The sequence below is a fragment of the Polistes fuscatus genome, unplaced genomic scaffold (genome assembly GCF_010416935.1).
Source record: "Polistes fuscatus isolate 324 unplaced genomic scaffold, CU_Pfus_HIC Scaffold2, whole genome shotgun sequence".
NCBI classification, from domain to species: Eukaryota; Metazoa; Arthropoda; class Insecta; order Hymenoptera; family Vespidae; genus Polistes; species Polistes fuscatus.
The window spans coordinates 5,647,143-5,663,534 of record NW_025113096.1 but is presented as its reverse complement, the minus strand read 5'-3'; the positions used below and the strand labels follow the sequence as shown (position 1 = coordinate 5,663,534).

At 32.3% G+C, this 16,392-nt stretch overlaps 2 protein-coding genes and 1 long non-coding RNA gene across 5 annotated transcripts; 2 read left to right on the top strand and 1 right to left on the bottom strand.

The window, feature by feature from the left end:
* Positions 1-1,527: 1,527 nt before the first annotated feature.
* LOC122516628 lies at positions 1,528-1,781 on the bottom strand. The gene is made up of 2 exons (XR_006303629.1): positions 1,692-1,781; positions 1,528-1,636 (listed from the first exon to the last, which is right to left on the bottom strand). It is a non-coding gene; the product is annotated as an uncharacterized LOC122516628 (long non-coding RNA).
* LOC122516626 (feline leukemia virus subgroup C receptor-related protein 1) lies at positions 1,759-8,589 on the top strand. 3 transcript variants are annotated; one of them, XM_043634593.1, is made up of 11 exons: positions 1,759-1,805; positions 2,693-2,935; positions 3,762-3,936; positions 4,429-4,650; positions 5,138-5,362; positions 6,859-7,000; positions 7,082-7,287; positions 7,383-7,486; positions 7,568-7,678; positions 7,821-7,926; positions 8,071-8,589. In XM_043634593.1, exons 3-11 carry the CDS (start codon positions 3,877-3,879, stop codon positions 8,224-8,226), a joined length of 1,332 nt encoding a protein of 443 aa, XP_043490528.1. In that variant the 5' UTR covers positions 1,759-1,805; positions 2,693-2,935; positions 3,762-3,876; the 3' UTR covers positions 8,227-8,589. The 3 variants fall into 3 exon arrangements, with proteins under 3 accessions (XP_043490528.1, XP_043490527.1, XP_043490525.1); XM_043634592.1 differs by lacking the exon at positions 1,759-1,805 and adding an exon at positions 1,813-2,174; XM_043634590.1 differs by lacking the exon at positions 1,759-1,805 and having other exon boundaries at positions 2,384-2,935.
* Positions 8,590-9,801: 1,212 nt separating this feature from the next.
* On the top strand, positions 9,802-15,933 carry LOC122516624 (arginine/serine-rich protein PNISR). Its single transcript, XM_043634582.1, has 12 exons — positions 9,802-10,402; positions 10,598-10,786; positions 10,938-11,191; positions 11,263-11,434; positions 11,496-11,677; positions 11,746-11,982; positions 12,067-12,169; positions 13,466-13,537; positions 13,804-13,898; positions 13,981-14,122; positions 14,197-14,991; positions 15,776-15,933. Exons 1-11 carry the CDS (start codon positions 10,315-10,317, stop codon positions 14,967-14,969), a joined length of 2,307 nt encoding a protein of 768 aa, XP_043490517.1. The 5' UTR covers positions 9,802-10,314; the 3' UTR covers positions 14,970-14,991; positions 15,776-15,933.
* Positions 15,934-16,392: the final 459 nt, after the last annotated feature.

The window sequence follows — 16,392 nt, the reverse complement described above, 5'->3', positions numbered from 1 at the left end:
TTCTCCTTTCGAGTTTGAAACACGTGCTAAATGTCTTATAACATTAACGATTCGGTTGCCTCGAAATGAGACCTTACATCCGAGGTTAAATTGACAAACAGTGATTAAGAAGCGTTTGGCGTCTATTATCAAAGGATCCAACGATACTAACGAAATTATCGCACGTACATAAATAAATAAATATACATACATACATACATATATACTTATTATACAGTACATAAATAGGAAAGTGATGGATAAAATTGAAGATTGTATCGAGCAAAGAAGAGAACTCATTTCTCATACGCACGACGTTCAACTACTACGTCATCAGGTATATCGAAATGTATATTACTTTATTATTCCTTTTTATTTACTTGACAAGAATTATTTTGCATAAGCACGTTGGTATAAGAACAACAAAATTTATATTAATGATTCATAAATTAAAAACCACACCTAATAATATTAATCAGACGAGTTAATAATTTATGTCCTTTTTATTCGATCAAATGTTATTCATTGTTCGATATCTAGAATACTCGATCGATTCCAATTATTTAACGTAAAAAATGATTACACATCGATCGAATAATTATCTAAGAAAAATAAAAACGAAGAGGCAAAAATATCAAAACAAGTTCATTTCGAATAATCGCATAAAGTGTTAAAGATAACAATTTAATACGCGATACGGAGACGAATTTCTCTCTTTTTTCTTTTTTTTTTTTTTAAATAAACGCAAAGATATACTAATGCATGCGTGATACACAAAATTTGATCTAACAAAATAGGATAAATAAACCGAGAAGTGAATTACATTGCGTTGAAAGATCATACTTATCTCTTACGTATTATATGGACATCATTTCATTGACTGATCCGAACGTGATATTGTGTACTAAGCGATTTATGGGATGATCTACTGTCATATAAAGATTTTCTATTATTTCAGACATATTGTTAGCCAATGAAATTACACAAATTATTAATAAAACGGAGACACTTTTTTAGGATTACAAATTGAAAGATTATCTCTGTCGTAAAAATAGTTTAAGTAAATAAACATATACTTAATTATACACATATTATAGATAGATATAGACGCAAAATTTGTCCAAATAATTATTCAATCAAATAAATAATTAGTGTCAGACAATCATCGCAACGAATTATACACATATTATAGATAGATATAGACGCAAAATTTGTCCAAATAATTATTCAATCAAATAAATAATTAGTGTCAGACAATCATCGCAACGTGAATGATTAGACGATTCGAAGCTTAACATTTTTCCACCTATCTCCATCTTATCGCAATGTCGAGTGCAACAGATAATATATGGAAGGTAATCAAGTGGGTTACCTAGTAATACCTGGAAGGAAAGGTACGTTCGTCCTCTGTTGAGAGAAAAGAAGAAAAAGAAAAAAAGAAAGAAAGAAAGAAAGAAATAAAGAAGATGTTGGTCGTATTTCGCCGCATACTTTAATAATCATCCTCCATCTTCACCCCCGTCTCTCTCCGTATTTATTTTCTTCCTCTTTGATGTTGGTTTGAACCCAAAGTTACACAGCGACACCCCTCCACCCTTGTCGATCGGTGCCGCGCGGGATTTTTCGTCAGCTCTGCGCAGATTTGTAAGCGCGTGCGCTGTAAAACCAAGCGTGTAGAGTGTAGATATTCCAATGTATTAGTGTATACGTACAGGTGAATTATGTGTGTAACCACATGGACATGGATGAAAGTTGCAGCGTAGTCCTACAGCACGACGAGGGGGACACACACTACGTGTTCGGATTCGCGAGGAAGAGGAGTTGGTGTATGAACACGCGAGCTTAAACGACTCCTACTTGCTGCGATTGGCTTTAGTTTATGTCCAACCTTCGGTGGACGCGCTCCTATTTTTGGCTGTGCTCTCTTTCTTTCTTTCTTTCCTTCTTTCTTTTTCTTTCCCTTTCTTTTTCTTTTTATTCTGTTTTTCTACTCGTAGATATTTTTTTTCTAATATAATTTATCCCTTTGTAATCCCCATGTCAAGACATTTTTTAACGAGAGAACAAAAACATGCGGAAACATTTCAGCCTCTAAGATTTTGAAATAACAGGGAAATACAATATTTAGATAAATAACTGTTTGCTTTGGGGAATCTCCGGTGTGGTAAAGAAGAAGAAGAAAGAAAGCAAGCAAAGTAATCCTCCCTTCGCGTCCTACTCCTCTTACCACGATTTTCGCGAACAACGGGGCTGATCGATATCATCGGGTTAAAAGGGAAAGCTGGCAGCTATCGTCAAACTCGATATATCGGGGAATTTTAATATTATTTATATTTATTCCTTATTTTTTCTCTCTTTCTTTCTTTCATTCACACATTAGACGAAGATAAAAGATAAAAGATAAGCAAAATTTGAAAGAAAAACATCAAAAGAGAAATATATATATATATATATCTTCTTTTGAGCTTTGTTTTTCCTTTTGCGATCTCGTTCGATTCCTCGTTCGCATGAAAAATTTCGAAATAGAACAAAGTTATTTGAAGTTAAAAGCCATTGGTCGATCTCCTTCGCGCATTCGCTCCCCTTCCAATAATTTTCTCTCAACTTCTCCACGGTGGTGGACACGCGAGTGAGAGAAGAAAATACGCTTTGTGTTTCTGCGAACGTGATTCCGTTAACCACGTGGTGGGACGCTGTTAACTTACACGGATAGGATGATCTACCTATTCCTGTTCGTAATCTGATTTTATATCGAACAGAGTAATGATAAATCAATTACATTCTGTGATTTCATTTAATTATAAATAAAAAAGGATAAGAAGAGAGATTTTTATTCTTTGACGTGATCGAAGAAACGAAAGATCAATGAAATCTATGATCGATCATAAGTGAGAACGTGAAAAATAAAACAAAATCGGTGCTGATTATTTACTTATCGTTAACATCGAACCACGGGGTAAGCATAATAATTAATGAACAATCGTTATGCACTATTAATTGTCATCGACGTTGCACCGTCCTTTTCTCACCGAGTTTTTATTTTCGTTTTAATCCTTGACCTTAAAGACCTTCGGAAAGTTTTTCTTATTCTACGACGAATCTTAAATTTGCGGATTCGGACAATACACATATGACAGATTACATTTATAAGCACGTACATATATATATATGTATATTGTTTCGTCGCGAATCTAATCGATTTCCGATGCGATTGGCCAAAGTAGAAAAGTCCGAATATACCTCTTGATGAGTAAACATTTCATTGGGAAATAGGGGTGCGGTTTTTAATATCGAGAAATAAGTGAGAAATGTAATAGCTTTGACATTATTTCCCGGCTTATTAACGAAGATTAACCAATCGATTTTTTTTCTCGATCTCCCACGTACCCACGCGTATTCTCGAATGCAAATTTTATGAATAATATCCGTTTCAAAGGCAATTAAACGTTCCAACTGTTTTTTCTCGCGTATTATTTATGATAATTAAAATTTCCTAGAGGTAGTTTTATAATTGGCAGTGCTTTTTTTTTCCTTGTTCTTTTTCTTTCTTCTAAAAATAAAATCTTTTCTTTTCGTCCAACGTCGAGTCAGGAAAAATTATCGATCGTTTTGTGAACAACAACAACAACAACGATAACAATGACTCGAGAAGTCATTTGTTATTAATTAGGTGTAACACGCTAACGAGTTGGCAAGAAATTTGGAATAGTCATAGTTTGTCTTCTTCCTTGGCAAGATATTTTTTTTATTTTTTTCACCCAACCAGAACTTTGACATTTTAGGAACAACGAGTGGATGTTAAGGAAGACCGGGGAGAAAAAGGAATCGATTGATTTACGATTATTAAGAATTTTGTCTTGATTCATACGACAAATCGAATACGAGGATTTGATCGTAATGGTAAAAATGTCGCCGGATTACGTCAAAGCCGTCGAGGGTGGTGTACAGCCAACACAGGTGAAGATGCAATTGCATGCGGATAAATTAACGATCGATGATCGTTGTTGATCCATGGTATACGATCCGAAAATGATTATTTCTTTCCAACAAATTCTTCTTAATATTTCTTTTCATTTTCTTTTTTTTTTTTATTTTTCTTTTTCTTATCTCCCTATCTTATATGCACAACAATATCCAACGATATTTACAATTTGTCTCATGCCAGAATTTATTTTGCTCATCTAATGTAAATAATGTTTCATTGATTCAGATAGATGAACTTATTTATTTCAGCGAGCAATTTTTTCTCACCAAAAGATGTTCATTCGCATCATCCATTCGTAATCACGAAAATTTTTGGCACTTTTTACGTTGAACACTGTTGAACTCGACAAAATGACGAAAACGTTCAGGTTACTTGCCAACAAAAACGAATATCACACGATCGACGTTATTTGCATTAAAAATTCTCATGTGTGTTTGTTTTTTTTTGTTCTTTCATTATTCCAGGTTACAGAAACGAAAATCTACTCGAGAAGATGGCTAATATTGATGATTTTCGTACTGTACAGTGCCAGCAACGCGATGCAATGGATTCAATACAGTATCATAGCAAACATTGTCGAACGATATTACAAAGTTACGAGTGTTCTAGTGGATTTGACGAGTATGATATATATGATAACGTACATACCGTTCATATTTCCAGCCAGTTATCTTCTCGACAAATTTGTAAGTAACGCAAAGTTTCGATCGATCGCTGTTGTATAAGGAAAAATATTGAAAAAGAATAAACATCTCGTCAACAGTACTTTGATTACTAGCTTCGGTTTATTCCAAGAGCACTACATATAAGCGAAATTCATGATAGTGGTTTTATAAAATCCGATGCTCGATACTAAAGCAGGTTGCTTTTTAAATCTGCCTTATCAAAAGATAAATAAGTATGCGCTTTTCAGTCAATACCGTATAAATAAATTATTGTGAGTGTGTTTTATTTTATTCATTAAATTGTGTAGTCTATATTCGATTCGGACGGTAACATTTTTCAAGCATGAGATGCTGCAACACTCAGAGAATTTAATTGACCTCGTTTCATAATACGATGAACGCTCAGCGTGATAAGTACGTTAACGCTAAACGAATCGATCTCCTTCCCTTTAAATAATAATTTTAAATTATTACAAGTTTTCGCACATTAAAATCTCTTATTTCACAGGGATTACGAGTGGCAGTTATAATGGGTGCAATTGGAACGGCGATCGGTTCATGGGTCAAAGTTTTTAGCGTTTCGCCAAATTTATTTTGGATTACTTTCATTGGTCACACGATTGTTGCCGTTAGCCAAACTTTTGTTCTTTCTGTTCCTGCACGATTAGCAGCCGTTTGGTTCGGTCCTGATCAAGTTAGTAGTGCCTGTAGCATCGGCGTTTTTGGAAATCAGGTATTTCATGCATTTTTACTTTTCTCATTTTTCTTCTTTTCAAGTCATTAGACCAAGGGAGATTTTTAAAGTAAATATTCAATTGAATACAAATAACTCGTCGTTTTATCGCATCGTTTATTTTTTCTATCAAGAAAAGAGTCTACGTCAAACGTGATAATGGTTACTCCTTTTTATAACGATAGATGATCAATGTGTGTATGTACATATGTGATAGCACAAAGTATTGGAAAAATGTAATATCAACTGTAAATGTTTCCACTCTTTGGATTGATTTAACGAAACACGATAGAACACATTCCAATCGAAATCTACGAAACATCGGAACTTAAAAAACATTCCAAACTATCCCTTAAACGTCAAATAGGAAAATAAAAACGTATAGAAATAAATGAAAATAATTTTATCGAGCTACTCGAGCAAGTAACATCGAGTGAATTTAACGAAATATATTATCTGAATCTGTCAGATTTCGTCGATACCGAATATCAAGTATTCGCGTTGTCTTTTGTAAAAGTCAAAGCCTATCGTTTCGTTCTTAACATCGGTAAACGGAAATATTAATTTATTCGAGATGATAACGAATAATTTATACGATGTCACATGTGACATATTAAACGAAGATAACACGAGGACAGTCTGGTCCTCGAAAGATCTATCATTGTTATTTCAAGGAAGGGATACGATCATTATTCTTTTCAGCCTATCATGATGCTCATTCAGAGACCGGAAACCGATTAAAGGTAACGAGAAGTCGGACACCGAGTCGCGTTAATCATCTAAAGTAGAAAGAAGAATATTCGAACTTTTCTTTTAAATATAAAAATTTCAAACAGATGACCGAGAATAAAATTCATTAAAATCTACTTTAATAATACTGATATAATAAGACGAGTACCAAGTAAAGAAATGAACTTATTCTCTTTTAAGTAAGTAGGAAAAAAACTGTTCAATGAGGTCAAGTAGAGGAATACTTATACAGGTATACGTATATATATATATGCGTATATATATATACCTACGCCTACTTTGAAGTTTCAAGCGTCTCGTTGAACGATCAAACGGATTCTATCGTAATTAATTGATACAAATATCTCCCTTTCCCTCACGCAATCTGTGGATCAAAGTAGTAATAAAACACTTTCGCATAAATATACATATACCTTGAGCAAATTCGATCACACTCAGGGTAAGTGCGTAAGTATTTATACATATATATACATACGTGGATAATCTATGTGCGAAAAACGATGTCATATATAATATCTGTGCGTTTATAATTCAAAGCTAGGGTCCGAACCCCTCGGTACAATGAATCGTGGGTGCATAGTTCGGTTAGCTTTCCCACATAATCATCTGATCATTTAAATCTCGTACTATCGACTTTTAACCCTTTTTAAGAAGGATCTAATGTATATTACATAAAAACAACTTAAGAAAATCATGACTTTCCTACTATTACACCTAACGTATCCTATTTATTATTATGTTTGCAGTTGGGTATAGCCATTGGTTTTCTATTTCCACCTATATTAGTACCAAACAGTGATGATACTGAACTAGTAGAACGCGGTTTTCAGATTATGTTTTACATCGTTGCTGCTCTCACGTCACTCATATTGGTATTAATACTTCTCTGTAAGAGTTTTTTCCAATTGAATTCGATTGTTATAGTTTGAAAGGATCAAAATATTTACCAATTCGTATTTTCTCGTACAGTCTTTAAAGCTCAACCACCCCTTCCTCCCAGTCCCGCGCAGGCCGTACAAAGAGATAACGAATCTACGGAAGACTTTATTCAATCTGTTAAAAGACTCCTCACGAACGTAGGATACCTGTTGCTTTTATTGAGCTATGGGATAAACGTTGGAATATTCTACGCTATCAGTACGCTTCTGAATCAAATCATTTTAGAATATTTCCCGGTAAGTTTCGGCTAGAATATAAAACGAATATAAGCAACTGTAATTTGATCGGAATCTTTTCTAATAATTCATCTTTATTTGTCCCATGCACACAGGGACACGAGGAAGATGCTGGTAGAGTTGGTTTGACCATCGTATGTGCTGGAATGTTAGGCTCCGTTGTCTGTGGTATCGTGTTAGATAAAACGCATAAGTATAAGTGAGTATCTATGTTACGGAATGTTTGTTGCAATTAATAAGAAAAAAATTAATAAAAACACGACAATTTTAATATCCGCAGAGAAACGACGCTTGGAATTTATATCTGCTCCTTCTTGGGAATGATCATTTTCACCTTTACTTTAGACATCGATCGAATATACGTTGTTTATATCACATCCGCTATACTTGGGTATAGTTAATATTATTTAACGATAGTCTTCTTCTTCTTCTTCTTCTTCTTCTTCTTCTTCTTCTTCTTCCTCTTCTTCTTCTTCTTCTTCTACCAAGCAAAGAAATTATTGAATAAAGTACCAATATTATACTTTTCTCAGATTTTTCATGACTGGTTATTTACCGGTTGGTTTTGAACTCGCTGCTGAATTAACATATCCAGAACCAGAAGGAACATCTGCGGGATTGCTCAACGCGGTGACACAGGTGTCAAATAATTTTATTGTTTTATGACCTATTTATTTTATTCGATCCTTCAATAAATTTTTATGTTAATTTATCGATCCGTCAATTAAGTTGACCTCGTATCAATTTTACCATGTAAATAACAAAAGGAATAATTTTTTTTAGGTATTTGGCATACTCTTCACGATCCTTTACCGCTATCTGATCAAACTTTTGGGTGATTTATGGGCAAATATAATTTTATGCATCGCCTTAGCAATCGGAGCCTTTTTCACAACGATAATACCAAATGATCTTAGAAGGCAGAACGCCAAATTCTAAAACACGGAACGAAAGTACAAATGTAAACCGTAAACTGGATATCGAGAGAACTTATTTTTGGGAAAACTTCAATGACGACGACGACGACAACGACGTCGTTTATATAATTGTTACATAAATGTTTTATCATAAAATTAATTATCGTTGATTAGAAAATAACGGAAAGTATTTACTTGCAATGAAGAGAATATATTCAATTATCATAGCGACAATGAGATGTGCGTCACGATAGGTGCTCCAAATATTTTTATTGAAGTAGCTTATGATCTAATGAAAAATTATGAAACGTTGATCCCAGAATTCGTAGATGAATATTTTTTCGGCGAGATATATGATATACACACATATATTTTTTTAGATGTGTTAACAAAAAAAAAAGGAAAAGATAAAATTGCAGGTCAATAGATAAAATACAAATAAGAATATCATATATATATATATATAAAAAAGACAAAATTATTTTTAGTACGTAGAATCATATATATATATGTATAAAATTTGATGATGCTGTGCATCCAACGATGTAATTATATTTTATGTATAATCAAAGAAAATGAAGTATTAGTATTAGTATTAGTATTATATGAAGGTATACCTTTTCTTCGTTTTTACTTTCTATGGAAAGGATATTAAGAGAAGAGTCAATATTGTTGACATAGTTCCTAGAAAAAGTGACAAATCTGTATACGTTATATATGTATACGAGATATCACGAATTTTAATTCTACGTCTTTTTATTTAACATATAACTTGATAAAATATTTTTTAAAATAATGTTTCTTTTTTTGTTCTTTTGTTTTTTTCTTTTATACTTACTTCTTTACAATACGTGAATGTAACGAGACCAAAATAGCATCAATTTATTCGTCTTCCAACATCAATTCTTGTCATAGTTATATTGTTTACTAATGTGACTAACGAGTCGTTGTTATCTTTTATTTCGTAAGCTATAGTATTTACAGAACATCGTTAATGATAAGACCATAATTAAATTTTACGAATGTTTATACAATTTCGTTTGAATATTACAATTAAAAAATAAGAAATATATCATCTATACACCGTATCATATTTGCGTCGGTCTTCTTGTACCTATAAAAAATGTACCAATAAATAAAGTTAAATTTTTAATCGATTAGAAAAATATAAAAAAATAGCAGAATAATTTGTATAACCTCTTGAAACAAACGCATGAACTTACACAAATTCATTGAAGTAAAAATTATGGAATAAAATGCACAATAAACATTTTTTAAATGAAAAACAATTATTAATAAAAATGTAATCATTCAAAAACTAGATTTCAAATTGATGTTGTTTTGTAAAATTACTCCGATTGGTCGATTCGTCTCCACGTAATTGAAATTATCCAATAAATCATCCAAATTCCAGATGGCGTATTACAATGTATTTATTCAAAGTTAACATTTGATTTGTCGTTGATTTAAAATTTAGCCAATAACTTCAACTATTATCTAATTGTATGATTTTATTGATTAAAATTATTTATTATTAATTGTGTATCGTAAGAATTATTTTTACTAGAATAATTGTAGACGAATTGGAACAGGTATATAAAAACTGCGAGAGTTGGTAGCAGTGTTTGAGACGCCTTATGGCCGTATTTTAGAAGAATATATATTAGTCGTTTAAATACTTGTGATAATTTAGAAAAAAAGGCATCAGTAGTTTGATAAAACCTTAAAAGAGTTACAAACTTTTCTGAATTGTTATCAATAATAACCGATCTTTTGTTAGCACTCCGTCTAATCCAATAATTGTTTCGAATAATCAACAATAATTTCTGCGCATGGAATGTACTTTGTGTTACAAAGTTTTAGTGTTCTGAATAATTAGTACATTTGGTCGATAAAGTAAGAGACTTTAAAAATTAAAATCAATTTTTACACATAATTGTGATGTAACGAAAATGCCAACTTAGAAATAGTGCGCGCGCGCGCGCACACTCGCGCACTTCCGTATGTACATATACATACGTAGCAATATAAAGTGTTGAATTTTTTTGCAACGATTAGTGTAAAACGACTTAATAAAAATAAGAACAATTTTTAAATATTACGGTTTAAAATGAGCGGCGACATGTTTGAAGGAAAAGATTATCCAACGCAATGGGCATTGAATCCTTCTGCATATCAAAATATGAGTAATGATCAAGGTAGGCTAATGAATGAAATCTATTACTTTTTGATGTTATATATGTATATCTATATAAATTATTTGTTTTATCTCTACATATGTGTAAACCGCAACATTACAAAAGATCAAGAACAGTGCCGTTAAGTTTATTTATAAGTTTTACTCACTTTTGTAATCGCTAACAATGGTTAAATAATAAATTATGTTACTGTAGTTGATTGGGCTGCATTAGCTCAACAATGGATAAAAATGAAAGAAACGATTGTTCCACCTGCTCCACCACCACCATCCATCGATTCCTTGTGTCCAGGAAATGATAGTAGCGGTGAAGCACCTATGGATATGGATACCAAAGAAGATGATATCCCACCAGCACCACCGGCTCCCACAATTAGTGGTTCTGGTAATATAATGATACACATTCTGTTAGTATACTGATGTGCGCATATCTCATTTTATAGATATAAAATATTTAAAACATAAAAGTACACGTATATATGAAATGTACTACACTCACTTCCTTCCTACAAATACAAATAATTAATTATTATTAGATGCTTGGACTCAGTGGAGTCAATGGGGACATTGGAATACTTCTAATTCTAGTACTGGAACTTGGGAGTGGACTGGTGTTCCACCTCCTGGAGTTAGTATAGGTCCTGATGGAAAACCAACAGCGGTACCTGCATTACCAATCATTCCACCTGGTCCAACGATATCGACTACAGAATTTAATGTACCACCTCCAGTAACACCATCGCTGTATTCTTACAATTCTGCACCTCCATCACAACCTTATAATCAACAAGTTAATATCTTGAGAACAATATTAATATAAATTTGTTGTATCAAACTTTGTAAACTTGTTTACATGTTTAGGTCAGTAATTTCTGGTCTGGCGAATCTTCAACTGCAGTGCCTTCTCAACCATTACTTTATATGAAAGGCATACGACATACGAACAGAATACCACATATGAGACCTATTGATGCAGTAAGATGTAGAAACAATAGAGAAAAAACACCAGAGGAAGATACAACTACCACTATTGGTAAAAATAAAAGAGCATGTAAAAGTATCTTTAAGAGATAATAAATATCAAACTTTCATAGATGCAGCAAAACGTCGTCAATTGCCAGCATGGATTAGGGAAGGATTAGAAAAAATGGAAAGGGAAAAGCAAAAGGCAGTGGAACGTGAGAGACAAGAAATTTTACGAAAACAAGAAATAGAAGCGCGTAAAAAAGCCGAAGATGAGGCTCGTTTAGTACTCAATCCTGCGAAAAGTAAATTTGTAAGTATACGATTAAATAATACAATTCGTTAAATTATAAACTGAAAACATGATTATACTCGAAATAGGATTCAGATTCGGAAAAAGAAGCAGATCAAGAATTTGAGACAAATTCGACGGAACAGAATATAAGCAAAAAAAATTACGAACGGACCCCGGATGTTATTCTTCGACCGAGAAAATCGCGTTTTCGAGATGCTGATTCACCTGAGCCAAACATAGCCGTTGATAATAGTCCATCACCGGTTTCTAGTAGTGTGTCTGTTACTGTTAAACGATCACAAGAGGAAATATTGCAGGAAGTGGTAAATAATTAAGCATAATATATATTTTTACATAAACTTACTATTTGAGTCATATACGAATTTACAGCTAATTTTGTGCCATAGATGTTGAAAGTTCGAAGATCTCTAACAGAAATTCTTTTGGAAGTGACAAACGAAGAAATAGCTGTAGTATGCAGAGAGGTTTGGAATCGCGCACGTGCCAAAGGTACTCCAGATACAAATGATAACACTAACATAACGAAACTTCATATTTTTCCTCGCCAATATATAATATCTAATTTACATAAATTTTGTGCCATGTCATGGAGAGCACTATCGACCCCATTGTATAATGCAATATTTACAAGATTAAACAAAGATTTTTTAATCCATAGGCTTAATTATTTGACAGTTGCAGGACGTCTGCTTTTCTCTTCCAGGAGTATACAAAGCCTTTACTTCTATATTAGTTTATTACAATCATTACATTATACTGTTAGTTTAAAAATGATACGTTAATAGCTGAATACCATACGTACAATTTTGTCCATTTCATTCGGAAGGTAATAACGGTGTTTTGTTGAGAAACGATATGTTATAAAATATATTTTATTTTATCGTGTTCCAACGAATTGACGCAAACATATGTTGGTTTAATATGTGATCGATGAAGTGTAGAATTCTCGTATTACAAAAATAATAAATATAAAACTCTATCTGACGATATATATATTATTATGTATCAAAGATACGAGTTTTTTTAGTTATATGTTCGTGCCATTAGATAATGGAAGGTACATAAAATATGTATGAAAATGTACTTGTATATTTGCGCGATAAGCAGTGATTATTTTCACACGAAAATTGGACAGGTGGGGTCGTACTAAACTTTTGACATATAGCTTCGAAATTGACGAATTTCATTCACAAATTCTATCATTGTGACACTTAATTTTATAAAAAAGTCATTTTTTCTGTTTTATTCTTCTACTACTAGTAATGATTCATCAATTCAGTTTAATAAACTACAGCATGTTATACATTCATTTATGATTTAGGATTAAATCTGTGCAATGTAAAGAATCTCGTGTAAATATTTAAATAGTTTTATTCTCAAAGATACAAATATCTTTCTTATATTATATTTTGTTAAATAAAATAACATGCTGTAGTTTGTGTAGAGATTTTAATCATTTTTATTATTATTAAAGTGCATAAAAAGAATGTGCGCGTGCACGCTTATCTACAGATGTATTACATCCATATTAGTTGATACGTGTAAGCTTAAGATATTGTAAAATAATATCTTATTAATTTAAATTTATGAAAAATCTCAGTTTTGATAGTTTAATGAGATAAGAATAAAAGCTTTTTTTAGCAGCTATGTGAGGAATAGAGTTGTCTCTCTACTTACAAAACGCTGAGCAACGTAATTTACAATATGTGTTTTTTGGGATGGGGGGGAATGGTATCCGCAAAGTCATTCTTAGCGATTGATTACTAAATGCGTGTGTATTGTAAGCCCCTGCAGGAGAGCACTCAGTCGCATCCTTCAACAACACGGCCCCTCTTGCTCAGATCACTCGAAAACTTGGTAAGTTATATATATATTTATAATCTTCCACGTGCTGTGTTACCCTAAGGATGGTTGTAGAAACAGTGTCTTTAAATAGTTGCTGTTCGTGCAATTTTGCACAATTTCAATATTTACTGACAGATAACAAAATGAAGATGTCTCTCAGGACATTTAATAATGAAATAGCAGCAGCAAATTTATTGGTTCAGCGTATGTTTTTTTCACATTTAAGGATCAATGTGAGAATTTTAAAATGGATTTAACTAAATATTTGTGTGTCATAGGTCTGGGCATCTATGGTGACAGTAATAGTGAATCCGAGGAAGAGCAGAATGAACAAGAACAACTCCAAAACAATGATAGCGACGAAGAACTTATGGTATATATAAATTTTCAATTCTAATGGTCTTTGTAGGCTAATAACAAATTGTACTTTATCTATTATTTGAATTGCTTTACAGGAAACATTGAGACGTCGGCAGCAGGCATTCAAAAAGACAGAGAAGGAGATAGAAGCACGTCTTGCGGCAGAAGAGGAAAGCGAAGATCAATACAATGCACAACAGGAAAATCATATTGGTAATACTAGCTGCAGAGATACAGGTATGTATTGAAAATAATAAACTTAAAAGATATAATTGCATTATCAAGTATAACTCCATAACATCACACTTTAGTTGATGAGAAAGAAACGGTAAATATTCAAAGAGCAGCATCTGAAAGTTTATCAAGTGAAGGACAAAGTCAAGGAGAAGTAAATGTCTCTGCGGATGTGGTAAAAGCTGATACACCGTCAGGATCAGTCAATTCTGAATCTAGTAATTCTGACTCAACAAGCTCTGATACAAGTCATGCTTCAACAAAAAAGAATAAAAAGATAAGTAAGAAAAGTGATCGAAGCGAACAAAAGAAACGAAAGACCAAAAGTAGAAGTAAATCAAGGAGCAAGAAATCGAGATCCCGTTCTTCAGAACGTACGCGAAAACGTTCCTCGAGATCGAGATCAGTGAAATCGCGTAAGGGACGACGTTCAAGGTCGAGCAATTATAGGTCCAGTAGAAAGCGTAGATCCAAATCACGAAATCGAAAACGATTGAGATCAAGATCTAGAAGCTGCCGAAGATCAAGGTCATTGTCTGGATCAAGAAAATGGTCCCGATCGCGTTCTAGTGGAAAAAAGAAGTCTCATTCGCATTCCAGAGAAAGAAGAAGTCGATCTCGTTCGATAAGGCGTAGCAGATCGCGTCTGAGGGTGAAAAGAAAGTCATCATCAAGAACTAGAGATAGATCACGATCCCGTTCGCGAGATCGTCATAGATCGCGATCTTATGTTTCTAGAAGTAGAAGGAGAAGTCACTCTAGATCTAGGGAACGTAGAAGGTCACAATCAAAATCGCATCAATGGAACACTCGTGATGGTAAGAAGTCATCGCATCGATTCAGGAATTGAGCCTGTTCAACTTCAAGCAAAGGTTGTATATACATTCAAATTTATATATAGTTAACAGATTCATACAGAAAGCTATTTATTTTATTTTTTATGCGTTAAAGACAAAAACGTGTACAAAAGAATGTTATCCATCCTGTTATCATTATTATTTGGCTCTCTGTATCGATTTGTCTGTCTAATACATAACATTTTATTGTTATTCAAATATGTATCTTTTTTTTTTGCAATTTAACATATATTTATACTAATAATAAGTATTAAAAAATAATAGTATGTGTTATGGCCGTACAACACACAATATCTCTATCAAAAAAATTAATGCATTAACACAATAACCAAATGTATTTTATCGTGAATAATAATTCAATTTATATAATTGCGTTAATCAAACTTATATTGGATATTGGAAATATTATATGCCGCATACAAATTTATCATTTTGAAAGTGATGTGAAATTCTAAAAATTAAGATTATATTTATTATTTCAGACTAATATATTAATTTTATTATAAATGCTCGATTTTTATTTTCGAAAAAATAATAGATATCGCTTTGATCACTTTCAAAATCTACATATTTTATTTATATATATATTTTTATATTATGAAGTATGTAATATCAATTATCAATATCTGTTTTTTCTAACATAAGATTATCTAAGAGATATTTTCAAAGAGAAATTTCTCTTCTTCGTCTTTTCTTATTTTCTATTATTATTTAATACATTGCTAATACTACATAAATTAAGTGTACGCATGCTATAAGAAGATTGGCAGGATCCCCTAAAAATGTTATTTTGTTTCAGCATTTTCCACTGGCTTCCAGTTGGCTTCAATATGTCATTCTGCCTCAGTCCATCAGTGTATACTACCATGGTAGTTCATTCGTTTAAAATATATCACATTCAGTCTCTCCCGAACTGTATAAGAAGGTATGATATAATAAAAACATTTTCTTTTCAAATAAATGTGTTATGACTTAAGAAAATATTTTTATCCTCGGAGACGACTCATGCTTATGTATATTATTTTAAATGATTCGGCATAATTTTAATGTAAAAAGTAAAAAATCGTTAAAAAACAATTAAATGGACGTTATTATTGGACGTAGAAATTATGGTGTAGCGAAAAAAGATATCAGCGAACATTGTGAACATCGTAAATTTTTAGAAACGATTTAAAAAAGAAAAACTAATAGTAATAGGATAGCGACATAAACGAGCGGAAAAAAATTGTAAAAGTAGATCGATTTAAGAATGACAATGAATATCTTTAACATTGAGGCCATTATTCTATTAGATAAAGTGAATTATATTTATCAGTAAATTACTACGTAGTCTAAAATATATCACTTTCTTAATTGTTCAATACTAAAACAATAATAAAATAAAGAATAGAAAAATTATTATCAATGGTTATATAT

What these genes read in the sequence shown, in the direction of transcription:
- LOC122516624 (XM_043634582.1), top strand. Translation starts at nt 10,315, where the DNA reads ATGAGCGGCGACATGTTTGAAGGAAAAGATTATCCAACGCAATGGGCA. An exon ending in TCCCACAATTAGTGGTTCTG is followed by an intron (nt 10,787 to 10,937) that starts GTAATATAATGA and finishes AATTATTATTAG; the next exon opens with ATGCTTGGACTCAGTGGAGT. An exon ending in AGATACAACTACCACTATTG is followed by an intron (nt 11,435 to 11,495) that starts GTAAAAATAAAA and finishes AAACTTTCATAG; the next exon opens with ATGCAGCAAAACGTCGTCAA.
- LOC122516626 (XM_043634593.1), top strand. Translation starts at nt 3,877, where the DNA reads ATGGTAAAAATGTCGCCGGATTACGTCAAAGCCGTCGAGGGTGGTGTA. An exon ending in TCATTTTAGAATATTTCCCG is followed by an intron (nt 7,288 to 7,382) that starts GTAAGTTTCGGC and finishes CCATGCACACAG; the next exon opens with GGACACGAGGAAGATGCTGG. An exon ending in TGCTCAACGCGGTGACACAG is followed by an intron (nt 7,927 to 8,070) that starts GTGTCAAATAAT and finishes AATTTTTTTTAG; the next exon opens with GTATTTGGCATACTCTTCAC.